The sequence below is a fragment of the Bactrocera tryoni genome, chromosome 1, assembly GCF_016617805.1.
Source record: "Bactrocera tryoni isolate S06 chromosome 1, CSIRO_BtryS06_freeze2, whole genome shotgun sequence".
Classification (NCBI taxonomy): domain Eukaryota; kingdom Metazoa; phylum Arthropoda; class Insecta; order Diptera; family Tephritidae; genus Bactrocera; species Bactrocera tryoni.
Genome location: NC_052499.1, coordinates 75,123,047 through 75,136,840, shown reverse-complemented (window position 1 = coordinate 75,136,840; position 13,794 = coordinate 75,123,047). Strand labels below are relative to the sequence as shown.

The 13,794-nt window shown below is 37.9% G+C and overlaps 3 protein-coding genes across 3 annotated transcripts; all 3 read left to right on the top strand.

Moving 5' to 3' along the window:
* The first annotated feature begins 1,018 nt into the window (after nt 1–1,018).
* Nucleotides 1,019–3,013, top strand: LOC120782738 (probable cytochrome P450 12a5, mitochondrial). Its single transcript, XM_040115171.1, has 5 exons — nt 1,019–1,099; nt 1,251–1,660; nt 1,715–1,831; nt 1,887–2,337; nt 2,402–3,013. The coding sequence occupies exons 1-5, from the start codon at nt 1,019–1,021 to the stop codon at nt 3,011–3,013; spliced, it is 1,671 nt and encodes a 556-aa protein (XP_039971105.1).
* A 1,463-nt stretch (nt 3,014–4,476) lies between these two features.
* On the top strand, nt 4,477–8,501 carry LOC120766404 (probable cytochrome P450 12a5, mitochondrial). Its single transcript, XM_040091854.1, has 5 exons — nt 4,477–4,664; nt 6,579–6,967; nt 7,023–7,139; nt 7,198–7,648; nt 7,726–8,501. Exons 1-5 carry the CDS (start codon nt 4,503–4,505, stop codon nt 8,338–8,340), a joined length of 1,734 nt encoding a protein of 577 aa, XP_039947788.1. The 5' UTR covers nt 4,477–4,502; the 3' UTR covers nt 8,341–8,501.
* A 1,848-nt stretch (nt 8,502–10,349) lies between these two features.
* On the top strand, nt 10,350–13,446 carry LOC120781464 (probable cytochrome P450 12a4, mitochondrial). The gene is made up of 5 exons (XM_040113691.1): nt 10,350–10,433; nt 10,610–11,007; nt 12,138–12,254; nt 12,318–12,768; nt 12,826–13,446. The coding sequence occupies exons 1-5, from the start codon at nt 10,350–10,352 to the stop codon at nt 13,438–13,440; spliced, it is 1,665 nt and encodes a 554-aa protein (XP_039969625.1). The 3' UTR covers nt 13,441–13,446.
* Nucleotides 13,447–13,794: the final 348 nt, after the last annotated feature.

Here is a 13,794-nt window from a genome sequence, read left to right as displayed (position 1 = left end):
CATTTTTTGAGCATTAACTATGGAGAACTAGAACGGTTATAAGCGAGTTTACAACAGCAGGCTGTTTTCTGCTTTGGGGGTGTTTTTTACGTGGCGGTTCAAAAGCTCCGGGAGGGATGTTTCGCCTTCACACTTTATCTTGACTTCAAATGGACGTTTTTTGGCTACCCAGAGGATGCTTGGTCTAAGACCGGGAGTCGTGAGCTCCCAAGTTAATAGCGCTCCGATACCTTTCCTACGTGAACTTCTACGCATAGCTCCTCCTGCTCCTAACGAAAATGGCTTTGGTGAAAAAATTAATAAAAATTTGCTTTCGAACTCACCTCTCTGACAGATAACATTAATTTTTGTAAAATATTTATTACTTCAGTAAGAAATATGGTCAAGACTCCGTCAACAATTTGGTCATCAGACCATTTTAAGAAATGTTGCTATACAACTAGGGTATAGTTGGTAAAAAGTCTTTATTTCTCTGAGACAAAAGCTTCGTCACTTTACGCTACCTTCTTCTGAATTATCAAGAACTCGACTGTACTATAATCAGAAATAAAGAACGTTCGTAAATCTGGTGATGGAAAGATATCGAGTATAGACTCAAATGTTATGCGGACGAATATTTTTACATTTTGCCACAGGATTTGCCTAACTTGTGAAACACGGGTTTATCATATAAAAGTAAATATTACTTTTAGCAATATTGAGAAGACACTTCAACTCACTTAGACTGGAGTCTGTATGGCTATAATTACACACATCTTATGTTAAAAAGTGTTGGTATGGGTAGCCATAAAAGTAAGTGAGTACCAAAATATCTGCATCGAATATTATCAAAATATACTTTGATATACATATGTACATACACGAACACATATATTGCGTGTGTGTTCAGGAGATTTGCATTTCTTATTCTTGTAGACCTGCTATGGCTTATATGCAAGAGCTACAATGCAAAGACTAAAGCATTTCAGTTCATGTTACGCAGTGATTGTGCCAAGTTTATTGAAGTTTACTTCCAAAAATGTTTTTAGCAAATATTCGAAGGAAAGGAGGCTTTGTGATAAAGAAAGCTTCGGTTATACGCTTGTTTGTGACAGAACAGGTAAATTATAAGCTTAATAGTATAATGGGATTTTTGAATAAATATGTAGCTTACTTAAAACAAGAAAAAACATAAACTTCGATTGAACCGAAGAAACATTTTGTCAGTTCCCTTAAACACGTACTTGAATCAATTTAATTTTATTTCACAGAAATCGCTGCATCAACAACATGTCAACACCATCGCTTCGGCAAATTCACACACAGCTACGCCCGAACAACCCGACCCCAATTTAGATTGGCAAAGAGCACGTCCATTCAGCGAGCTACCTCGCGTTGGTGCGCTTAGATTGATACGTAAATTTTTACCAGGTGGAGCTTATGCCAAACTAGATTTCCAGGACTTGGTAACGACTATGCGTACCGATTATGGACCTATTTTCATGTTGCCCGCCATGATGGGTCGACCCAATATCGTAGTGACGCACAATCCTGACGATTTTCGAAATATCTTTCGCAATGAAGGTGTTTGGCCCATTAGACCATTTTCGGAAACTATACGTTATCATCGGAATAAATGGCGTGCAGATTTCTTTGCAGGCGTGGAGGGCGCAATCGCAACGTAGGTTTGATTATATGAAATATAAAGGGTTTTACAGAAAAGTCGATTCTACAGGCAAGGTGAACAATGGAACGCCTTTCGTAAAGCCGTTAACCCCTTGCTTATGCAGCCGAAGAATATTGAGATGTATGGCAACAAATTAGCGCAAGTCAATCAAGAATTCGTAGAGCGGTAAGTCGAAGTAGAGATCGAGTATAACTATTTATTGTTGTTTGTGTCTTCACAGAATACGTGTAATACGCAATGCGGAAACCTTAGAAATGCCCGCTGATTTTGAGGAATGCATACAGCGTTGGACCCTGGAATCGGTAGCTGTTGTGGCACTTGACAAGCAGCTCGGTCTACTGCGTGAAGACAGTGAATATTATGCTGACGCTTTGAAACTTATAGTGGCCTTGAATGATTTCATGGCACTTTCCGTAGACTTGGACTATAAACCAACACTGTGGCGTTTTATAGCCACACCGAAATTCAAACGTCTTATGAAAGCAATGGACAATATACAAAGTGTAACATGGAAATATATAAATGAAACAGTTAGAAAGCTTGAAAAGGAAAGCCAACAAGGCATCGAACGACCCGAACATGAGCAAAGTATACTGGAAAGATTACTGAAGACAGATAAGAAAATAGCCACTGTAATGGCTATGGATATGCTGATGGCGGGTGTTGATACGGTAAGAGACAAATTCATTATATTCCAACTAACCAACTCACTAATATCAAATGTTTCGATTGCAGACCTCCAGTTTAGCCGTTGGCGCCCTACTATGTTTGGCTAAAAATCCGGAAAAGCAAGAGATTTTACGCGCTGAGGTGATGCGTGTGTTGCCACAAAAAGACGGCGCTTTTATAGAGGACCCACTGAAACATGCGCCGTATCTGCGCGCTTGCCTCAAGGAATCTTTACGTGTTTACCCTGTGGCGATGGGAAATATGCGTGTACCACAAAATGATCTCGTACTGAGTGGATATCAGGTGCCTAAAGACACGTATGTCAGCATGATTTTCGCGCCAATACAATCGGATGCGCGTTATTACTCACGGCCTTTGGAATTTCTACCGGAACGTTGGCTACGTGCAAACACTGAAGTCGACGAGCCACAGCAGGTTACGGAGGAATGTACACAATCGATAAAGGCGAGTAGTCCTTTCGTGTATTTACCATTCGGTTTTGGTCCAAGAGTGTGCCTTGGTCGCAGAATAAGTGAATTGGAGGTGGGCTTGGGTATAGCGAGATTGGTTAGGAACTTCAAAATAGAATTTAATTACCCCACCGATAAGGCATTTAAAGGTATGTTAATTAATATGCCAAACATACCGTTAAAATTTAAATTCACTGATATTGAGTAATCATAATATTAGTATGTATATAAATTATTTGAGTCTTAAGACTATATTATATATAAATATATGTACTAATCGTAAACAATAAAACAAATAATATTAATCTATAAATAATGAACAGTTGACAATTCGTAATATGTTTTTATAATACTTGTGAGTTTCAAAGACCTCAGGAACCCAATTGATAACGGAATTGCACTGAGGTAAGAATAATTATCAAGACTCCTATCAAATTTAAAGGGTGCGCAATATACTAAGCGGGCTTGTACGCATTGAATAGCTTTGAAAAAATAAGATCATATGTTTTTTATGAATCTTTTGACAAATTGATCCTTTGTAAATAACATAGAAGAAACCCACCACCACCTTTATTGACCATAATCTTTCATCGCTATATAGTATAGAGATTTCCGCAAGAATATTTACCTTGAGCTGGTCAATGATCTGAGATTTACTAATATAGAGTTTGTTTTTCAAATTACCTCACAAAAGACTCAATGGAGGTCAAATTTGTAAATCAGTGCTAGCAAGGTAAAGGCAACCACATTTTGATGTCAGACATGCAGTGGAGTTTTGTTGCCGAAACTGTATAGCGTGTTTCGCGTTGTAACATATTGAAGCCGGTAATCAATTCTAGACATTTTTCAAGCATTTGCGGACAGTCCACCTTGAACCTTCTGTATTCAAAAAGTCGCCTCAAATCACTGTTTGGTCATGCAATAGCATTCAGTGGTTCTCGAAGGTATTTTCTGTACTCCAAATATGGCAGTTTTACCCATTGCTGGAGTTAACTCAGCTGAATAACTATTTTCAATGCAAAGCATCATTATTTGGGCGCTTTATTTCGGTGTGAAGCGATTCGTACTGAACTCAGATTTCCAAAACATGTTTAACTCTTTAATTGGTTAATAAATATATACTTGAAAGATTGCGCACTCTTTATTACATTCATCTGATGCAGTGAGAGAGTGAGAGGGAACTTTGGAATTGAGTGCAATGATGAGCTGCAATCGACATGAAACCTTCCTCTATGATTATTCGCTTGGTTATCGCACAAGCGCCCGGTCGCTACTGACCGAGAACACCTCTTCTTTTGACACTCAACACATACTCCGATATCATCGAAGACATTTGCAAAGTAAAGGCAAAATTGCCGTCAGCTTAAAAGAGAGAAAGAGAAAATTATTGAAAGTGCTTTTAAACGAATATCATTTTTTTCTTTTCCAAAATTGTTATCTGATTGTCGTATATTTTGCACTTTACTTATTTACACAAGAGAGCAAAGTGTAGATTAAATATGTGTGGAGACCGACAACCCCATAAAATTAAATGAATTTGTATCTATACAAACATATGTATATAAAACAGATAATAAATCACAAAATAAAAATAAAAAATTTATTGCAGTATCAGTGTGGTTGATAATGCTTTGTAAAGTGCAAGTTTTTACATATATATTATTTGTATAAATTTGGTTCTATGGGAATGTTTGCAAATGCGAAAAACCAGTTTAGCTGCAGCGGCGCTCGTGTTAAGTTCCAAAAGTTCTAATTCCATAATGTTTTACGCAAAAATAAATTGTGTTGCGCTCAGCGAATGCGCTGGCCTCACAAAAAGCTTTACGGCGATCAGCAAGCGTTTGCTGGCAACAAAACAGGTGGATACAATTAAAAAAAGTATTACTATTGTTTACATTCGATTGAACTTTATGAGTATACATATGTATATGGACTTGCGTTTATCAAAACCAATAAAAAAGGTTAAATTGTGCTTCCTGTTTGTTACAAAAGTGGCATTTTATAGTTCAACGTACAAGGAATACGTGCATAAATCTCGCCACAATTAAACAATACCTTCGTCCATGCTTTATAGTATGTTGAGTACTGAAACTGTATGTTCTTGTGTTAATGAAATATTGATGAAAAATTTGTTACCAATTCGAATTATGGCATTTGCTGTCAGTGGTCTGTGTCAGACAAGGCCACCATTCGAGAAAACATTCAACGCAGAGAGAGTCAAAACTACACTTGCTGCCAAGGAAAAGCTGAATCTATCAATTAAATTCCCATATTGTCTTTAAGGGATCAGTAGGGTAATCTTTTTTCAAATTTTTTTTTTTCATTTTCTGTTCCCTTATATCCTTAGAATTAATGTAGAAATCCACTTTACCATTGGAAGGTTTCGAAAAAAACCCAAAAATAATAATACCGCTCGACGTTCGGAGCGCTCGGAGTGCGCAACTCAAACTTTAAACGCGTTTTTCTCAAACACACTTTTTTAAACTGGCGGACACGATTCCGGTGAACTACTTACTCAACCGATTTGTTTAATTTTTTTTTTTAATGTTCACAAAACGCTTGGCTGTTGTCCATATTAGAATAATAATTTTTTATAATTTATTGAAAATGTTATGACAAAGTTTATGTAAAAAAAATTGAAAAACATTAAAAAAAAAGTTTTTTTATTTATCAACATTTTTTCATGATTCTAATAGGAACGATAACCATTCACGTACTTTTTAAGAATAAATTGGGTTTTTGTGTTTCAGATGAGCCAATCATGAGAAATCGTGACCGCCAGTGAAAAAACGCATCTCATTCACCCACTCATTTCGCCGACAGATGTCATCAAAAAATACCGAAAAAATTGTTTATACACTCCACGATATACCTCATGATATGTGAAAAAAGTTGTATTGTAGAATAAAAATTTGTATGAAAAAAAATGTCAAAAAAACAGGCCAGATTACCCTACTGACCCCTTAACTTAATATTCAATTGAGACTTTCAGTAGCGATTTTTACAATGGATAAAAATATCGAAAAAAGAATTTGTCTAAATTTTTTTTTATTTCTAACCAAATTTCGTGTGTGGAATCGTTGCGAATGTTAGCAAAGGCATACGATTATTCAGTTCTAACAAAACCACACGCAACTGGTGGTCGAGAGATCGTTGAAGACATGTCTCGTTCTGGGCAACCTTCGACCTCTTCAACTGATGAAAAGACTAAAAAGTGAAGGATATGGTGCTTGAAAATCATTAGGCAAGTGTGTGAGAGTTGGAAAGAGAGCTCGACATCTTCCGCGAGTCCATTTTAAATGATTTTGATGGATATTTTGAGTATGAAACGCTGTCTTGTTCCACGCGTCTCTATAAAGCTTACTTTTTTTTTTTAAAGAGGACGATTGTGACCGAATTTAAAGCCAAATTTAGCTCCGTGTGTCGTTCACTAAACTGGAATTGCCACTCCGTGGAATCCGATTTCAGTCGATCGAAGAGATAAAACAAAATTCGCTGAAGAAGCTAAAGACCATCCCAAAAAGTGCTTATGAAAAGTGTTTCGAGGACCGGGTTGGCATAAGTGTACTGCATCTGGCGGGGATTACTTTGAAGGCGGCAAAATAAATATTTATAAATAATTAAATATTTTGCGTTTTATTTAGAATTACCGGGTGCTATTTTGTCACCATGTATGTAAATATGGTAGACTTTCTATATGTTTGATGTCAATAAGAACTGTGTACCCAAACAAAAAAATGTAAGCAAACTAATCATTTAGACTATATCAACAGCTAGAGGACCCTGTTTGCCCGGCACAATCCACCATTAGCTTGGAACAGCCGACAGATGCAAGCCTTGAGTGGCAACGAGCACGTCCATACAGCGAGTTACCACAAGATAGCGTTTTCAGATTGTTAACTAAGTTTTTACCCGGTGGCCGTTACAAAAATTTAGACTCAAATGCCCTGGAAATGGCAATGAAAGAGGACCATGGGGATATTTTTGTAGTGCCCGCTTTTATGGGTCGACCCAGCACCGTGGTGATACACAATCCAGAAGATTTCGCACGCGTGTTTCGTAATGAGGGCGTGTCGCCGATAAGACCGTTTGCGACATTACGTTATTATCGAAGTAAATTGCAGGCCGATTTCTTTAAGCAGGTCGAAGGGGTGCTAACAACGTAAGTTCACATTTCATTTGCTTGAAATACTAATTGTTTCGTGATATTTTCACAGACAAGGTGAGCGTTGGAGCACATTCCGCTCGGCCGTCAATCCATTACTAATGCAACCCAAGAATGTGCAAATGTACCTCGGCAAAATGGCGCAAGTGAACCAGGAATTTGTCGAAAGGTAAGCAAGTATTCATGATACTTCGTAGATCTCATTTTCTAAAAGTCGCCTTCTACAGAATACGTGCAATACGCGATCGTGACACTCAAGAGATGCCGAACAACTTTGAAGATTATCTGCAGTGTTGGCTGTTGGAGTCTCTCTCCATTGTCACACTGGGGAAACAACTCGGTTTGCTGCGTGATCACAGTGAAAATTACGAGGACGCGCTGAAATTATTGGCCGCCTTAAACACCATATTTACAGTCGGCTTTGACTTGGAGTGGAAACCCTCACTGTGGCGTCGTGTGCGCACACCAAAGTTCAGACGTTTTTTACAGGCGTTAGACGACATGCAAACGGTCACATTGAAATATGTAGACGAAGCAATCGCCAATCTGGAGGCCGAAAAGAAATTGGGTATCGTGAGGCCGGAGAATGAAATGAGCGCATTTGAGAGACTACTGAAGATCGACAAGAAAATAGCGACAGTGATGTGCTTAGATCTATTCCTAGCAGGCATTAATACGGTAAAAATTATACAATATTATTAATAAGACATATTTTCTACAAATATTATAAGTTTTTTTATTAAATTATATTGCAGACCACCTCATTCGCGACAGCGATTTTACTTTGTCTGGCGAAAAATCCCGAAAAGCAACAAATTCTACGGAAGGAATTGATGCGTGTGTTGCCACAGAAAGACGGCGATTTCACAGCCGATGCGTTGAACAACATATCCTATCTGCGCGCCTGCATCAAAGAAGCCATACGTATATATCCTCTGACTGTCAGCATCGTACGCGTGACACAAAGTGATCTGGTTCTCAGTGGTTATAGAGTACCCAAAGGCAGTGTGGTGAATATGGTATTCACATCGTTATTCACGAATGAAAACTACTTTGCACGCCCAAAAGAATATTTACCCGAACGTTGGCTGCGCTCGGGTGCAATAGAAGAAGGCGGAGAGCAGAAGTCAGCCGTAGCGAGTACTCAAGGGTTGCGTCCGAGTAATCCTTTTGTATATTTACCGTTCGGTTTTGGTCCGAGGGTTTGTTTAGGCCGCAGAGTAAGTGAGTTGGAAATAGAATTGGGTATTGCCAGATTGGTTAGAAATTTCCAAATTGAGTTTAATCATCCAATCGATAAGCCATTTAAAAGTATGTTTGTTAATATGCCAAATATACCGTTAAAATTTAAATTTTCGGATATTGAATAGATTCTATAAACAATATTTTGTTATTTTATAAAAAAAATGATTTAACGTATAAAATTTTGTAAAAAGGTGGTTTTAAGAGATTTTTATTAGAGACTAAAGCTGATTTTTTTACCTTAACTGTAAATGTTGAAGAAATTTTTACATACTGCTATTTGCTTTTACTTTAACTAAGATCTATTTTCATAAACAATAATGGTTTATTGAACAAATAAATATGAAAAAAATCGCAAAAAAAGTTTTTGAGTTTTTAAAGGGTCTGGCTTTGTAAAAAAATCCTCTAAGGCAATTGAGTTGTTGGCAAAGTTATCTATGAATGCCTAGAAGATGCCAATGATATTATTAAAGACATTATTCAATTAGTCTTGAAAATTCATGGAGTCACTAGACAGAAAATTGGCAGATGGCTTAGGCATCAAAGTTGATAATTTTAGGAGATTAAAACGGAACCACTGAAAAACCTCAAGGTTTCACCCTCTCGTAGCAGGGTAAAAAGAGACCACTTTCCTTAACTCCACCAATTATTTATTGATTAAAATTTTGACACTATTTTTCAAATAAGATTAACGAAAGAAAAATGGCTTTTACTTTTTATAAAAATTTCAGTTCTAAAATGTAAATTTCATCATACCCTTGTAGAAACTTTTTTGGGAAGTCGCCCTTTTGTAAAACTCCTTAAATCAATTTTTTTGTTGTTGTAACGGTTATTTGGCCCCGTTAGGGTGATAACGTTAAGATAAGTTGTCATCAAGGTCATCCAACGGTAGGCCCAGGGAACGTGCTGTTTCGACGGAGTCGGATCATATGGAAAGGGGTGTCAGATGTGTAGGGTTAGCTGGGCTTGCAGAATGGTGCTCATGCGGTGACTCGTTGCACGCTAGACAAAACGAAGTTGTGCAAGGGTCGCTCTCGAGTCTTGGCAACTCGAGCTTGTCATCTGCAATGGGTGTTGGTTTGACTCCAAGTACGCCATTCACTGAGAGGGAGTCGATGAACACGACAGTCGGTTTTACACAGCGGAATTGACCCGGATTTTATCCGGCCAAGGGCTGTTATTTCGGCGATCTAACCCCGTTTGGATCGGTAAGTGTGTTAGGAAGTCGATGAAGGTATTTATGGTTCCATTATGAATGGCGGTCAGTGCATGTCTGAAGTTGGTTGCATCCGAAATCTGGTCGGAGCATCGTCTTATGTCGTCGACGTAGTTGATGAAGGACCTCTTGAATCTCCTAGGAGGTTCCGCTTTAAGCAGGTGACTGCAGTGATGATTTCTATGAAAACACTCCAGCAGAAACTGCTTGGAAAGAAGTTCACTATGCTTCTTAACTGGGAGCAAATAGGTGTCACTGTGCAGGTATTCGCAAGAAAACATCAAGAAGCATCCCATTATAGTCCGGAGTGCAGTGTTCTGGCATGTCTGATGCTTCCTCGTCTGCGTTTCACTGCATCCGGGCATTCATATTGGTGAGGGGTAGTTAAGGACTGGCCGGCCAATTGTCTTGCATGTTGCCAACATCGTTTCTTTGCCTTTTCCCCATGTGCTGCCGGCTAGCGACTTGAGAGTTTTGTTTCAGGTGTGTACTTTGGCAATAGTCGGGGTCATGTGAGGAGTGAAGAGTTTAGGCTTTCGAGTGTCACACCTAAAATCTTAGGGTTATTGACAGTCCGAATTCCTTAAAATTCACTGTCAATATTAACGGTAAAAATCATCAGAACTCGTTTATGTTTTTAAACATTTACTTAGTTTGGTTTGGAACGAATATAGAAAATGCTTCACTTTTTATATTTATTTACATATGTATGTATGAAGAAAAGCATATAGTACACACACGAGTAATATTGTCTTGTAAACAGTATGGTTGCACAGTGGGTTAAGTTTTTTTTTTTTTTCAAACAAAAAATATTTAAGAGAATTTGAGTTTTTATAGATATCAACACGAAGAAGCGAAATAAAACTTTAGTCTGTCAAGAACAGTGGTATCGTGTTGTTCATATGAGAAGGCAAACGCAAAATGCGCGCTTACAATCCGAATCGTGTATTGCTCGGCAAACGCGTCATTGGCGCCAACGCAAGTTCTTGGTTGAATATACAAAATGTGAGTATCAAGCACGGCACATTAAGGAAGAAGAAATAAGCTGATATTATATGCTTATATTTAAATATTTTACTCAAAAAAAAAAAATATTTGCGTGGTTGAATAAACCCTGCGCTACGAATGAATGCATATGCATTGCGAAATATTTAACACGTGCCGTCTCATTATCACAACAGCTCGCACACAAATGCACTGCCGCCGACGCAATCACACACACGCCTTCAGACAAATCAGCTGATTCGACTACGGAGTGGCAGCAAGCACGTCCCTTCAATCAGTTGCCGAGAGGAAGCGTTTTTAAATTTCTCCGGCAATTGCTGCCCGGTGGCCGATATTACAAATTAGACTCCGCGCAATTGCTGAAGGCAATGCAAGAGGACTATGGCGATATTTATATAATGCCTGGCATGTTCGGCCGACCTGACGCCTTATATACACACAATCCAGCTGACTTCGAACGTGTCTTTCGCAATGAGGGCGTCTGGCCGATAAGACCCAATTCGGTGACACTGCGTTATCATCGTAACAAATTGCGCGCTGATTTCTATGGGGACGTCGAGGGAATACTTGCAACGTAATTATTGAAAATTTAGATGGTAAACAAGTTTGCAGGTTGAGGTGAAAATGAGGTGGTATTTAATTTGGTAAAATTATATAAAAGAGTAATAGTTAGTAGACCAATATAATTAATAAGAGTAAAAAGTAGACAAAGTCTACCATATTTCCTGTCGTTTTTGGTATTTTGGAAATACATACATATGTATGTATGTGATCTTAATAGTTATGCGAGAGCTCTTATAGCGCTTTTAAGCTCTCCTCCACATTTTGCCACGTAGTTTTTAATACCCAAAAGGAAACGTCGGAGACCCTCCTTAAACTTATACATGTATAAATGATCAGCGTGATGAACTAAATCGTCCGACTTATGGTTTGTATATCGAACTAATCCAAAAGCGAAAACTTTTTTATTTGACAAGATACTTATGCGCTATTTGACATGGATTATTGTCCAACAATATCTGAATAAATTATTTAGATCGGATTACTATAGCATAAACATAGATCCCACACAGACCTACCGATCATTATCAAGTTCTTACGGTTTTTTGGACTACCCTTCGGCGCAACCAAAGCTAACGTGTATGGTCGATATAGTCCAATAATCTGTACCACATTTTAATGAAAAAAATTTAAACAATTAAGATGAGTAAGTAAAGCTTTTCATCCCTGCAGACAATAACTTGAAGCAATACTATTTTCTAGGTTCACTTATAGCACCTTACTAACCCACATTGACGACGTCCGAAATTTTAAAAATCCCATAACGGACGACGTCCTATATTTAACCCATCTGATAACGGACGATGTGTTCTCTTGACAAGTACTATCATCTATATTCCATAGAGACTGAGTTTAGACCTCACAAAACTGTTCCAGTGAGCTACGTTATGATCATAAGCCATTAACTACTTTAGTTTTCCACCTAAAGGTACTATTCTGAGACCAGTCTACCTTCGATTTGTTACTGTTTAAAAAACAAAAAAACATTCTTTGACCTATTTCGCTAAAGACAAAGCCTTGCAAAAATATATGAAATTCCGAAGTAGGTAGTTACTAACTATAAGTAAAACAAAAGTAGTACCCTTCTCAAACCCCTAAAGGTGAACTTTTCATACAAATTCGGTTCATTCTTCTACTAAACAGCCATGGTGAGCAATGGAGCTCATTTCGAACGGTCGTTAATCCATTGCTAATGCAGCCGAAAAATATTAAAATATATCTCAACAAAATGGCGCAGGTGAATCAAGAATTCGTAGAGAGGTAAGTATTTTAAGAAGTACTTTCGAATGGCATTTTATATACCTAATATTTTAACTACCGCAGAATCCGCTTGATACGCGATACTAAAACTCTGGAAATGCCCGACGACTTTAAAGAGAACATACAGCATTGGACACTCGAATCGGTGGCTCTGGTGGCACTGGACAAGCAGCTCGGGTTGCTGCGTGAAAATAGTGAAAATTTCGCCGATGCTTCAAAACTTTTTGCAGCGTTAACGGAATGGATGTATCTTACACTAGATTTAGAATACACACCATCGCTTTGGCGTATTGTGGCAACGCCGAAGTTTAAACGCTTGATGCGAGCTTTGGATGACATACAAGATGTAACATCGAAGTATACCATGGAGGCGATTGCCAAACTAGAAGAGGAGCAACAACGCGGTATCGAGCGTGAAGAGAATGAAAAGAGCATTTTGGAGAAATTGCTGAAAATCGATAGGAAAATCGCCACAGTAATGGCAATGGATCTACTGCTAGGCGGTGTCGATACAGTAAGTTTTAAAATTTTAAAATAATCGAAGAGTTATATTTTTATTTCTATATTATAGACTACTTCACTCACCGTTGGTGTCCTACTCTGTTTGGCCAAGAATCCCGACAAACAGGAAAAACTACGCGAGGAAGTAAAGCGTATACTACCACAAAAGAATGGTGATTTCGCTGCTGATACGCTAAGTAAAATACCATATTTACGCGCCTGCTTGAAGGAAGCACTACGCATGTACCCAGTGACTATTGGAAATAGCCGTGTGCCACAGAAAGACGTTGTGTTGAGCGGTTATAGAGTACCTAAAGGCACCGTGATTAGTATGATTCACTCAACGCTACTAAAAAGTGAGGAACATTACGCGCGTCCATTGGAATACCTACCCGAACGTTGGCTGCGACCAAGTAGCGAAACTGTTGAGGAACCAGGGTGCGCAGCGATTGAAGACACTAAACAGTGGAAAGCCAGTAGCCCCTTTGCGTTTCTGCCCTTTGGTGTGGGTCCGAGAGCTTGTTTGGGTCGTAGAATTAGTGATTTAGAAATTGAATTGGGTATTGCCAGATTGGTGCGAAATTTCCAAATTGAATTTCATTATCCGACAGATAATGTCTTCAAGAATATGTTAATTAACATGCCAAATGCGCCATTAAAATTTAAGTTCATTGATATTCAGTAGTTGTGAGGTGATTAAATAGAGAATAATATATCTTAAATTTTTTATGAAATTTTTCTTTATGAAATATGTTATAGATCTTTTATGACCTCATTTTGTGTTTATTATTTAAGATGGCAGTTTAACCAAACCTTTAAACGAACACTTACTTCAACATACCGAAAAATAAATTATTGGAGTGTAATATAGTATAATTGTCTGTTTTAAAAATCTCAGGAGATTTATTTTAATCTTTACATAATTAACGTTTTTTTCTCAAGTGTTTGTTTAAGAGGCACATCTAGTATTGCAGCCTATTAAAAGGCGATTTTTGAGAATTACAAAAAAAAATTATTTAATTACCCAAAATGTTGGTTG